General features: G+C 46.0%; 4 protein-coding genes across 4 annotated transcripts; all 4 read left to right on the top strand.

Annotated features, from left to right (window-relative positions):
• The first annotated feature begins 170 nt into the window (after nt 1–170).
• LOC112884605 (eukaryotic initiation factor 4A-III homolog A) lies at nt 171–3,484 on the top strand. The gene is made up of 8 exons (XM_025950046.1): nt 171–555; nt 875–1,115; nt 1,201–1,281; nt 1,666–1,773; nt 1,851–1,970; nt 2,056–2,223; nt 2,365–2,451; nt 3,014–3,484. Exons 1-8 carry the CDS (start codon nt 251–253, stop codon nt 3,125–3,127), a joined length of 1,224 nt encoding a protein of 407 aa, XP_025805831.1. The 5' UTR covers nt 171–250; the 3' UTR covers nt 3,128–3,484.
• Nucleotides 3,485–3,753: 269 nt separating this feature from the next.
• LOC112884675 (uncharacterized protein At2g24330-like) lies at nt 3,754–4,987 on the top strand. The gene is made up of 3 exons (XM_025950155.1): nt 3,754–4,344; nt 4,442–4,545; nt 4,633–4,987. The coding sequence occupies exons 1-3, from the start codon at nt 3,981–3,983 to the stop codon at nt 4,765–4,767; spliced, it is 603 nt and encodes a 200-aa protein (XP_025805940.1). The 5' UTR covers nt 3,754–3,980; the 3' UTR covers nt 4,768–4,987.
• A 2,243-nt stretch (nt 4,988–7,230) lies between these two features.
• On the top strand, nt 7,231–9,842 carry LOC112884596. Its single transcript, XM_025950037.1, has 4 exons — nt 7,231–7,527; nt 7,723–7,864; nt 7,978–8,069; nt 8,303–9,842. The coding sequence occupies exons 1-4, from the start codon at nt 7,303–7,305 to the stop codon at nt 9,119–9,121; spliced, it is 1,278 nt and encodes a 425-aa protein (XP_025805822.1). The 5' UTR covers nt 7,231–7,302; the 3' UTR covers nt 9,122–9,842.
• A 664-nt stretch (nt 9,843–10,506) lies between these two features.
• LOC112884636 lies at nt 10,507–11,945 on the top strand. The gene is made up of 3 exons (XM_025950093.1): nt 10,507–11,207; nt 11,555–11,667; nt 11,900–11,945. The coding sequence occupies exons 1-3, from the start codon at nt 10,544–10,546 to the stop codon at nt 11,927–11,929; spliced, it is 807 nt and encodes a 268-aa protein (XP_025805878.1). The 5' UTR covers nt 10,507–10,543; the 3' UTR covers nt 11,930–11,945.
• The last annotated feature ends 949 nt before the right edge of the window (nt 11,946–12,894 follow it).

The raw sequence follows: 12,894 nt of genomic DNA, 5'->3' as shown, positions 1-12,894 counted from the left end.
ATGATATACAGCGTCAGTGGGCTGCCGCTTCATTTACTTTCAGCCTTGTAAGCAAGACCAGGCCAGCCCAGCTCAGCCGGAACGTTGGGCCTGGACTGGACTCTTCGATAACAACTTGAAGCCCACCCAACCGCGGAGGAGGTCGTAAAAAGAAAGAAGCCTAGTCGCGCGTCCTCCCCTCTCTCTCCGTCTCGTCCCGTCGTCCCCAACCTCCTCCAGTCCTCCTCCAGTCTAGCAAGGGTTTCCACCCATGGCGGCGCCGACCACCTCCCGCCGCGGCCCCGGCGCCGCCCGCAACATGGACGACGACAACCTCACCTTCGAGACCTCCCCGGGGGTCGAGGTCGTCAGCACCTTCGACCAGATGGGAATCAAGGACGACCTCCTCCGCGGCATCTACGGCTACGGCTTCGAGAAGCCCTCCGCCATCCAGCAGCGCGCCGTCCTCCCCATCATCAACGGCCGTGACGTCATCGCGCAGGCCCAGTCCGGGACGGGAAAGACATCCATGATCTCCCTCACCGTCTGCCAGATCGTAGACACCGCCGTACGCGAGTTAATTAACCTCCTTCCTTCCTTCCTTTCTTACTCATCTGTCGGGCTAGGGGGACGCGGCGGCCAGCCTGTTTTCATTCACCAAGCGCGGGATGTGTTTGGTAGTCAGGGTTTGTTTTCGAATTGCAAGAAAAAAAACAAAGGAGATTACGCAGATTTGTTTTCGTATTTGGTCTGTTTTATTTATCGTCAGCCCTTTGTCATGCGTTGGGAACAGCTCAGGAGTAATCGCACTGCCTGTTTTCATTCTCTATTATTCTGTTGATGTATGTTCGAGAGTGGACATGGCTTAACCCTAGTTTGTTTTCCTGTTTCACAGGGTGCAGGCTTTGATCCTCTCACCGACTAGGGAGCTTGCTTCACAGACGGAGAGAGTTATGCTGGCTATTGGTGACTACCTCAACATCCAAGTGCACGCTTGCATTGGTGGAAAAAGTATCGGCGAGGATATCAGGAGGCTGGAGCATGGAGTGCATGTTGTCTCAGGAACTCCAGGTAGAGTCTGTGATATGATCAAGAGAAGGACCCTGCGAACAAGAGCCATCAAGCTTCTAGTTCTGGTTGCTTCACTCTCTTATTTTCTTGCCTCCCACCTTGCCATGTCTCTCCTTAAGGTATGCCAGGCTAATTCCATCCATCATGCAGGATGAAGCTGATGAGATGTTGAGCAGAGGCTTCAAGGATCAGATTTATGATGTCTACAGATATCTCCCACCAGAACTTCAGGTTACTCTCAGACCTTATGTCCTCTTGGCAAATATGTCATCAAATCCATGGTTTATGATTGTCCAATCTGCCATAATTTTACCATGGTTTGTCGTGTACACGTTTCAAATTTCCTTTCTATTAACCCCAGTCATTGTGCCTGAAGCTTATCTTGTCTCTGTTTTCGTGATTAGTGCATCCCCAGCTGTGCAAATATATACTGATTATTTGCTCAGTTCCTATTATTTTATTACCTGTTTGACATCTTGAGCATTTGCCACATTGCTGAATGAACAAACTATGAGAAATTGAGTACCTTTTTGTCAACCCTGTTTTTGATGATAAGAAATAATATAGGCTTTTACTTGAACTGATGTGGTCGTGTATTTGATATCCTTTAACTAGGTGGTTTTGATATCTGCCACCCTTCCTCATGAGATCCTGGAGATGACTAGCAAGTTCATGACTGAACCAGTTAGGATCCTTGTGAAGCGTGATGAGTTGACCCTGGAGGTAAATACCAATGCTAGTTTCGCTTCTATCAATTTGGTGTCCTTTTGGCAACAACATATTTTTATGTTATGTTTTAGGGCATCAAACAATTCTTTGTTGCTGTTGAGAAAGAGGAATGGAAGTTTGATACTTTGTGTGATCTTTATGATACATTGACCATCACCCAAGCTGTCATTTTCTGCAATACTAAGAGAAAGGTAACTTGCGATGGGCTTGAAAAAAGGCTATGGTCACTTGCCATGATTGATGGTTTGGATTAAGCGAAGTTGTCTTTTGGTCCAGGTGGATTGGCTTACTGAAAGGATGCGGACCAATAACTTCACGGTATCAGCTATGCATGGCGACATGCCCCAACAGGAAAGGGATGCCATTATGACTGAGTTCAGGTCTGGCGAAACTCGTGTGCTAATCACTACGGATGTTTGGGCTCGAGGACTGGATGTTCAGCAGGCAAGTTTTGCGAGCATTTTTTTATTTAGATTTCGTTTTATACTGTTGTTGTGTTGCCTGATATAATGCATCCTGCTGCTATAAGTGGTCGAGTTATGCATTAATGCTTGGGGTAATAGACCGAATTGTTTCCATTTTCAGGTTTCTCTTGTCATAAATTATGATCTCCCAAATAACCGTGAGCTTTACATCCATCGCATTGGTCGTTCTGGTCGTTTTGGGCGCAAGGTAATATTTGCCACCAATTTTGGCATCGTTTTTATTCTGTACTAGTACCACCTCCCAGACCAATAGGACGACTTCATGGCAGAGTTTGGTTTCCAGGGTGCTTTTTCTGTTATGTGGGTAGATTTGATGTTGTTATGATTAACAGAACCAAACCAACAAGTAAACAGTTGTGTACGCGTGATTACAAATAAAATGTTTGGCATTCAGTATATGGCAGCAAAGAAAACCTAGAGTCTTGCTTATCTGTGCAGAATACATTGCATTTTTTCCCTTCTAGACTGTAGAGGAAATTGACACACTAGACATCATTCACATATCTGTGAGTGTTTTCTCTTTCATCCGAAATGCACATTTTAGTTGGGTTAGGCACATGACAAAGCGGAATACATAGCTGCCCGTGCATGCTGGCTATGAGAAGGTGAAATGTGTCACTCAGATTTATTAATATCAGGAGTCTGTTAGTCGTCTAATTGCAATCCTGTTGGCTACAAGTCTGATTGCCAACTCAGTTTTAGTGCACTGATTTGCAATGACGAGAAGCGCTGTTTGTGTGGTGTTTCAGGGTGTGGCGATCAATTTCGTGCGCAAGGATGACATCCGTATACTGAGAGACATAGAGCAGTACTACAGCACACAGATTGATGAGATGCCAATGAATGTTGCTGATCTTATCTGAGCAGACGACTGGGAGAGAGTTCTATTGGGTTTCTCACCATGCCTTCACAGGGTTTGGCTGAGTTCCTGGATGTTGCTATTGGTGAAACGTTTGGTGTGGCTGTAAACTGGACGAGGGGCTTTCTAAGTGGAGTGGAGTGGAGTAGAGCAGAGATTTGTTTCCGTTTTGGTCATGGCATGAGCTGTATATATTTTAGCTTGCTCCAGCTCATGTAACTTGTTACTGCATTTGTGGTTGGGATACGAGACTTGTGTCGATCAGGTTTTTGTGAGACAATTGGATTTGATGTTGGATTCGTGTTCAATGTATCTGAATCTGAATTTGTGTGGTTTATTATGATGGTTTTGACTGGTTGCAGCAGCGTCTCCTGTGTAGAATGAATATCATTGGTGGGTCTGATGAAGCCGTTAAAGTTTTGCTGGAGTAAGATGCCTGATTTTGATAGGATATATGCTTGTGAGCCTTTGCCAGGTAAGCCGTATCTTGTTGAACGGGTGTTGAGAGAAAACAGATCTGAATTCGTGACTACTTGCATTGTATGCTTGCTTGTTGTTGGGGGATGGATGGATGGATGGTGGGAGGGAGGGAGGGATCATCACGGTGTGTGTGATTTGATTGCCTGGCAGTTTGAATTGGTTGGAACCAGTACCGACGTGCTGCCCACTCAGTGGAAAAAGAAGATTATTAATTGAATTTGGATTGGTTTTTTTTTGTTGGAGAAAGAAGATTATTAATTGAATTTGGTGATGCGAAACTGTCGTCCTAGCTGCTACTAGGGCCGGGCACCATCATCCTATTCGCTAGCTCTTCTATTTTGTCAAGAACAGCAAGGGCAGGCAGGCAAGCAACTCCAATGGGTGGTGATGTTGGGACGCCGACGCCTCGGGGGGGCTTGGGCCTGGCGCGGTCCTCGTCGGGCGTCTGGTGGAAGCTGGTCGATGGCGATGCGTCGGAGGTGGAGCGGCGGCTGCGCGGCATCGCCGAGGAGGAGGCCGCCGTCAGGGCCCGCATGGAGAGGCGCCACGCCGTCCGCCGCAGGATCGCCGTCACCTCCATGAGCCTCGAGGTGGTAGCCTTGGTGCACGGCCTGTGGAAGGCCACAAGGCGGGGCTTCAGCAGCAGCAAGCTGAAGCTGATCAAGCTGCTGCTGCCTGCAGTCGCCATACCCGCGCTGGCCACCCTGGTGCTGGCAGCCTTGGCCCGATTCCGGAGAAGCTGTAACTAATTGATTAATAAGCTGCTCGCTCGCTCATTCGATTCTTCACAGTTTGTTCGCATGCATTCTCAAGTAGCCTACGTTGTGAATTGCTGCAGTGGATGCGCGGGACCAGCAGCATCTGGATCGCCTCCGAACCGAGCGCAACGCAAAGATTGGAGGCTTCAGGGGAAGCCACCACAACTTGCAAAAGCTCATCGAGGTACTGTACAGACAGTTTTTGCTTGCTTGCATTGCTTGATTGATTCAGATGAAAATATATGCTCTCGTGGTGCACGTACGCACGCAGAAGTATGATCCGGATGGTGGCGGCGACGGCAGCAGCAGCAATGATGCGGCTACCAGAAAGAAGCAGCAGCAGCTGAAGAGGACGCACTCGCGGTTGAGCTTCCATGTGGATGTGGGAGAGGCCGGAGACGAATGAATGAGGAGAGTCCAACAACCAAGCAACTCCATCCATCCATCAGTGGTCTAATTTCATCTCTTGTACCATGCATATACTACTACTATACGGATGGAACCTGCCCATCCATGCATGCATCCCTCAGTCAACAGGATCGTACTATGATGGATAGATAACGCTTGTAAACATGATTCTTATTGTTACCATTCGCCATTTGGGTTAATGAATGAAGGCAGATGTTCGGCACAATACCATAAAGGCTTGAGATAAGTACTTATTTTTATTTATAGTATCAGTACATACGGACAGATGTACCTTCTGTTAGTGTGTCTAACCCGAGGAGCGTGAGGTTATGCGTAATCTCGTGCTAAGCCTTTGGATGACGAGGCGTACGGCCCGGGCCTGACAGCTGGGGTCACGGTCTCCGGACCTTACCCCGAGCTCTCGTAGGTCCGGCGTCTCCATGTGCCCATAAGGACAAGGTGCTTAGGAACGGCTACTGCGGGCCCGAACCACCACGGGGTGGTCCGGTGCCGCCACATGTGGAAGCCGGAACCCCAGGGGGCCTGTGCACCTGGACTCGGGGGCCCGGGCCTCCCTTCCCTCCGGGGAGGACGTCCAGTGCCGCCACGTGCCCCTGAGGAAGCGACTACTAAGCCAGCTCTGCCACGTGTCCGATGGCAGCCAGCCTTCGGCGGAACGCCAGCCCAACTACCGCATTAAATGCGGGTAGGTGGGGTGCGTGTGTCCAAGACAGAGCATGGGCTGCCCATTGACATGTTAGGCAGGTACGCTGACACCATGGTAAAACCGCCTATTACCGAGGCGGCGCGTCACATCACCGCGTTGCGCGCGCGGGCGGCGTGTAGTCACATCACAGCCCCGCGCGCATGAGCAAAGAGTAATCATGATCTGTTGCAGGAGGGCCGCGGCGTGCGCTGCTACAGTGCGCGCGGAGGCTACAACACGGCAGGTCAACATAGCCCCTTCGCCTGTCAGCGGGAACTGTGATCCAACAGTGTCAGCACGTCTCCCACTGTGCATGTCACTGGCAGCAGACCCTGTGCAGGCGAGACGGCACAAGACCAAATCCAGTCGGAGGAGACACACGGAGGCTGATGAGGAAGATCTCCGGATCTGAGGCAGTAAAGGCTGTACGTATGTTGCCGGGTCCACCTGTCGGGACCCCGCTCAGTGTACGCGCTCCCCTTAAGCCTATAAAAGGGAGAACACGCACGTTAGAACACAAGATCCGGAGGCTCTAAGGTTCACTTAAGTTCCACGAACACACGAGCTTCGAAAGGCTCTCTCAAGCCCAGGCAATACAGCACACGGTGGACGTAGGGTTTTACGCTCCGGCGGCTGAAACATTCTAAATCCTTTGTGTGTTTTCCGTGTTCGTACACCTCTTGATCTAGCGTCCCTTGGGTTCCTCTAAACTCATACTAAACTAGGATTAGATGGGTGCACTCTGTCACCCGGCTGGAGAATTTCTCCGACAGACAGGATATATATTATTAGCCGGCTACATATAGAGAATGAATGTTGCCGCAAGCTAGCATCAGTTCAAGTTCAAGCAACCCAATGAACACATGCATGCTAATGGATGATAAAATAAAATAAAAAAATTGTCCTCGTACATGCTCCCTCCATTCTAAATTTAACTTTTCTATTTTACTATGTATCTGGATATATATTATATTTAGGTACATAGCAAAATCTACCTATATCTAGGTGCATAGCAAGATCTACCTAGATATATATTATATTTAGGTGCATAACAAGATCTATGTATCTAGAAAAAAAAGACAAGAACGAGATCTATATATCCAAAAAAGAAAAACGAGAAGAGAGAGTATAATATATTGCATGCAGTGGATTGCCACTACCACTAAGCACCGAATTACTAGTTGGCTGCTTATATAATAATTAATCTTGTACATACAGTATATATATGGCTGTCTGTCCGCTGCGGTCGGATCCTCACATGACATGATGTCCTCTCCACTCCTTTCTAGCTAGCATTCTCTTCTTTCATTTCGTCAATCAAAAAGAAATAAAACACTTTTCTTTCATGCGTTCTCTAGCTTGGATTCGGAAAACATGCTAATCACTAACGAACGAGTGAGTGAAAGCAAAACCAAAGAGATACTAATCCCTGCGTTCAAATTTTAATTTGCCCCCCTCCTGTCTCTGCCTCTATCTTTACTATTTCTAAGCAAGTAATAATTTCTTAATATATTTATTTCTAAATTAATATTTCACGTGGTCCGTCAATCAAAATTCTAATTAGAATCCGGACCAATTAATCGGAATGTAGATAATTAATATTTCACGTGGTCAGATCTGCACACAGATCTCTTTATCCGAATCTATATAATACCATCGACTTTATTTTCTTCCAAAATACTTACTACTACCGACATGCAGTACAATAGAACAGCAACGAAAAAGGGAAAAAAATTGAAAAGAGAGACAGGGGGATGCTTAGATTCTTTTCTTTTTATTTTGATAAACGGGACGGCCGCCGCCCCGCCGCCGGAGGAGAGCGCGCGCATGGCCGCCACCCCCGATCGCTCCCTCAGCTTCCTCTCCGCCCTCTACTCCCGCCTCCGCGCCGCCGCCTCCGCTTGGCGCCGCAAGGATGCCCACACCCACACCCACACCCACACCCACACCCACACCCACCTGGGTCAGGAGGCAACCGTCGCCCGCCGACCGGGGGCGCCGCCGCCGCGCCGCTTCGGTCGGAACCTCGCCTTCGTCTCCTTCAACCTCGAGGTCTCTATCTCTCAACTGCGCTGCCTGCGCGCGTATTCCGCCCCCTCAATTTTATTTATGCTCACACGTAACGTACATACTAATCATCTACTGTAGAGGCGATCCGTGATCCGATTCAATTGGCTACCATTCATTCACTTCACCTACCTATACTACTAATGCGGGCCTGCCTTCTCTCCAATCTTGATTGCCCAGCTGCTGCTCTTTGTTTATGCATTCTGGAGGGCGAGAAGATGGAATTTCAACTGGAGGCAACCTCTTCAACTGCTGCTCATGCTTGTAATCCCTGCTCTAGCTACGCTCATTTACGCTGCCTTTGTACGCTTCACCAGAACGCGTGCGTAATCTCCATCAACTCTCTCTCTCTCTCTCTCTCTCATTTCTTGCTTCCCGAGACCAATTAAACTCCTGCCATCTAATCTAACCAAACAAACTCATCTTGCTTTGCAGTTGATCCCAAGGACAAGAAAACGCTCCAGCACCAAAATGACTCTCTACAAAGGGGGTCCGCCTCTCACCACAACCGCCAAAGCAGTGCCAAAGTCCGTCTTCTTCCTTCTTTACAATTCTCTGTTATATTATGAGTGGCTACTTTTGATATTGTCTGCCTGCTACTGTTACTCTCTCTCTCTCTCTCTCTCTCTCTCTCTCTTAATCGCCTCAGTGTACAAGTGCTACTTTACGTATCTGTGATTTGCATCCTCTCGACCATTTTCTCTTGACATGATCATTCCCTTCCATTCTTTGTAATTAAGTATTTGCTTGTTTGATGCAGAAATGTGATCCTATGGATGATGCTACCAATTTTTCATCCGATACTGATCCCGCAGAAACTTCTAAGCTTGGAAAACACCATAGTTCGAGTGTTAACTTGAGAGATGATGGTGGAGGGGATGTCTCTTGGGGCCATAGCAAGCCAATGCGTTCTGATAAAACACACATAACCAACAGTAGCGCATTCCGACAACTAATCAATTGGTCATCCGAGCATTTATCTGATAACCCGGAGGACCCAAATCATCTGGAGGGGACTACCGCGGAACACCATAGCAACTCAGGAGCTGATGGTGCGGTTTGCTCTACTTCGCAGAGAAGCTCATTATTACGTGGTTGCAGTATTGTTCACATAGTTTCAAATGCCACGGTTCATGCTGACTTTAGTTCATCAATGAATTGCCCAAAATCAAATGGATGTCTGGCTGAAGAAGATGCTGTGCAAACAGCACCGACTGCGCCCAAATCAGACCTAGAGTTGCGTCATGAGGGAGTTGAGAATGAATCTTCCAAGTTCAGTTTAGCAGAGGACAACTGGATGCCCTTCATTTCGGAGAAGGAGCTTTTAGCGAGTTCATATGCAGTAAAAAATATTGAGCCTCATTCGGGGACTTCAGGATTCACCTTATGCAGTGAAGAGACTGAGAAAGAGGACGTTGCTGGAGGTTTCTGCTTTGTTAAGATCAGTCCTGAGTTGAGCTTCTTATCCCCTTCAGAGTTAGTTGTGGAGGGTGGCAAGGATACCAGCGAGAAAAAATCACTTGAGTTAGACAAAAAGGATGGGAACAATGTAGCTGACAATTCAGAGGAGGCTTGTTGAGTATGTCTCTAGTCAATACTGCTGAACTGGACCATGGAACTGAAGGTTTCTCTTTGCACCCTCAAGATTCCAATATGATGGAGGTTCCTGCAGTTACCAATATTTTTTCTGTTACTCCTGAATTAAACCACCCAGCATCTCTGGAATTACCTGCAGAGAATTATGGGGACTCCAATGATGCTCAAACATGTGATGTGCACTTACTGGAGCAGAAAGGCCAGGAAGATTTTCTGGATCCACTTGTGGTCGATTCTTTTGAGGACTCATTTGCTACATCAGAATTTTTGTCGCGCAGTGCAGGTGCTGAGATGACCGAAGTTCTGGGTGTTGTCAAGGAAGGTTTGTCTGAGGGGGCATCTAACCATCAAAATGATGTTGTCGCTCCTTCAGCAGATGGCCGTGATGCTGAGAATGCGATAAGCTATTCAGTGTCTGTCGAACTCATCCCAGAACCCAACATAATGGAAGCTCTTCAAAACGGTCAGGAAACATCATCTGATCCAATACACCACAGCAGTTTTCGTTCAGGGATTTTCTTATCTTCAAATGAGATTAGTAATTGTGAAGCTTATTCAAGTAACTCAAATTCTTACACTTTATATGCCAACTCAATGGAAAATGAAGAACTTCTTGCTAGTAAAGGAGGAGGTTCTGTTTCTAAAGATGAAATGAACATTGCTTTTCTGGACGCTTTCATCTTGCTAGAATAGGTTAAAAGTGGAGAAAGTTGGACAGATAACGCTGAATGTTCTCGATGTATTCCAGAAAGCAATAGAACCCAGTCTCTTCATGATGACAAACAAGCTTTACCTAGGACATCTGAGAGAGCTAATTTTGGTCTTGAGGAAAGTCTCATATCTCTAGACCAGGAAATAAACCTGGAAATATTTTCGCTCTATTCCAGATCATCTTCATGTGTTTCAGAGGTAAATATGACTGAAATTCTCAGGGTTGGTACATTTCCTGCACAAGAAAATCATAATGATTTCAGCTTTGATGAGAGGACCTCCATGATGGTTCCCAATGCGAAGCATGCAGAGAATTATACAGACAATTCAAGGGCTGCTGAACTTATTCCAGAAATCAACATGATAGAAACTCCTAATGCCGGCAAGGAAGCAACTGCTCCTTTAGTACATGAAGTTTCTTCAAATTATGGCATTAGTTTCAAAGCTCCTGATGTAGGCAATGGCGTTGAAAATTTTGACAACTCCCTGGACTTATTGTTCTGGTCATTTGGTCCAGTAGTTGATGCATCTGAAGACTTGCAAGCTGCTCAGGGGTTCTCTATGCTGCAATCTGAAAATGATTTTGCATTTGGTTTTCAAGGACCTGAAAAAGCAATGGTTTCCATCTCCCAATATGAGGTTGATAGTTTAGAAAAAAAATGGCTCAGATTCTATATGTGCTGATGAAGTAACCATGAATGGAGATATACAAGGTATCAGTATATCGCCATCTCAGTCACAAGTTGAACTCCCTGGGGCCTATGTTACTACAGACAAGGTCAATCATTCAGAGTACTCGAGATCCTCCTCATCTATTCCTGCTGACAATTTGATAGAACTTGCAGCAGGTCAAGAAAGATCTTCTGATCCTAAAGATGAAAATCCATCTAATTTTCAGGAGACATCACCATCTGAAAGTCTTTCAAACAATCTGATGTGTGCTTCACATACCAGAAAGAAGGATTCTGTAACATTTTCTGTGAAAGGATTTCCTGATCCTTCACTGGAAGACGTTGATAGTTTTGATAAGATTTCTGGTGATGAACAGGCCAATAAGTCACCAAAGGAAAATGCCCTCGGTTGTGAGCAGATAGTCAGAACTCGAGCTGAGGTTAACTCTATTGAAAGCCAGAATTTCACTGAAACTTCAAATTGTAATTGCACTGAAGCTTTTGAAAGCGTTAATGAAGGGTTTGTCGAGCAAGAACATCAAGGACCAGAATTGGTGCTGAGTCAGGTGGGGACGACCTTCTTCATAGATGAGGGAGAGGAAACTGAGAAGTATCTTGGTAGTTCCAGCACCGCTTGTGCTTTGGAGACTCTCCAAGTAGTGCCTCTAAGTGCTGGAAGTGAAGAAGGTACACCTTTGGAATGAACTTACTGCTATTCAATGAGCTGGTTTGTTTGGATGCACAAATTTTGCATTCCAACCTTTTTCTAAGATTAGGAAAACAAAATATAAGAAGAAAAAAGCAATTGGAGAAACGATAATGCTAGTGAAAACTCCAAAGTAAAATGGGGCAGTTTGACATTCCTATGTCAATAATAATAACTATATGCAGAGGCCGGGGGATGTGCTTCCATTATCTAAAAAATTATCAGACACTATATTTACTCATCAAAAAGAATAATATAGTTATACTGCTTGACTTCGTTGGAGAGAGAATATATGCATCTTTATTAATTGACGCCTCCTGTTCTTCAGGTTTCCCTGAGGCAAGCAAAGTGCATGAGTGGTGTTGCACAGATAAGGAACCAAAAGACACTAAAGTTAACGATATGGAAGAGGACGTTCAAGACTTACACAAGGACCATGAGGTGAGTCACACACCCTCAGATGTTGCCTTGAACTTCTATCTTCTTTACTGAGACGGGTTTCTCACTTGCTAAAACCTGTTTTTACAAGATAGTTGAACTCTACTTACTGCCTTTCTATGATTGCTGGCACAGAATAATCCCTAGGTGAAAGATATCTAGGCCCCTAAGTGGGTTTTGGTGATAAATAACAAAGCACATGTATATTTAATCGTGTTATTAAGCATGTGTGCAGGTGCTAATGGTGACTAAGCAAAGCTTTTAGAGAAGCGTGAACCCTCAAAAAGGATATGAAAAGCGGCGTCCTCAAGTGTTCTTAAATACTAGATTTTATTTTTGAAATTGAGTATAGGAACGCCGTACTATCAAGGGGAACTGTGATCCACTAGTGTAGACATGGTAGTTGTGCTCAAGAGAACCCACAAAAATCATAAGAAACCATCTCAACACTCAAAAAGGGACTTAAATGTGAAATTCAGTGTCTAACCCGGAGTGTCCGGGTCTCAGTCCGGAATGTCCGGACAGAATGTCCGGAGTATCCGGACGTATACCCGGAGTGTCCGGGTTACTGTTTCCGGTCTGCAAAATAAGTTTGGTCCGGAGTCTCCGGATCCCTATGTCCGGAGTATCCGGATAAATACCCGGAGTTTCCGGGTACCGCTCTCCCAACGGCTAGTTTCTGGGAAAGGGGGTATAAATACCCCCATACCCCCCTCTCACTCTCACTCTCTCGCTCATTTTCGACCAGAACTGCAGAAAACCCAAAGAGAGCCCTCTCACTCCCCATTTGCTCCATTCTTGAGTGATTTTCATTGGGATTTGAGGTGAGATTGTTGCAAGAGCTAAGATTGTGCAAGTAAGCCTTGATTTCATCTCTTGAGCACATCAATCCAAGTCTAGCCCGTGGATTCTAATTTATTACTCTTGGAGCTCCAAGCTCCTAGACGGCTAAGCGTCGCTTGTGATTGCGTGATTGATTTGTGAGCATCACAGCTGGTTTGTAACCTTCATTCCTCTCCGAGGAATTCTTAGTAAGTGACCCTAGGGTTTGAGCGTTGGTCTCACCCTTGGGAGAGGAGCATAGGAGTTCTTGAGCACCGTCTCTTGAATTCTTTCTCAACGGAGACGTAGCTCCTTTGGGAGTGAACTTCGGGAAACAAATTCTGTGTCTCTCTCGCAATTTTAGTGTACATTTGTATTGGTTTGCTTGTGAGACTAACCTTTTAGGGT

Source organism: Panicum hallii, chromosome 1 (genome assembly GCF_002211085.1).
Source record: "Panicum hallii strain FIL2 chromosome 1, PHallii_v3.1, whole genome shotgun sequence".
Classification (NCBI taxonomy): domain Eukaryota; kingdom Viridiplantae; phylum Streptophyta; class Magnoliopsida; order Poales; family Poaceae; genus Panicum; species Panicum hallii.
Note: the sequence above shows the minus strand (reverse complement) of the source record. Positions and strands in the feature narration are given on the sequence as shown.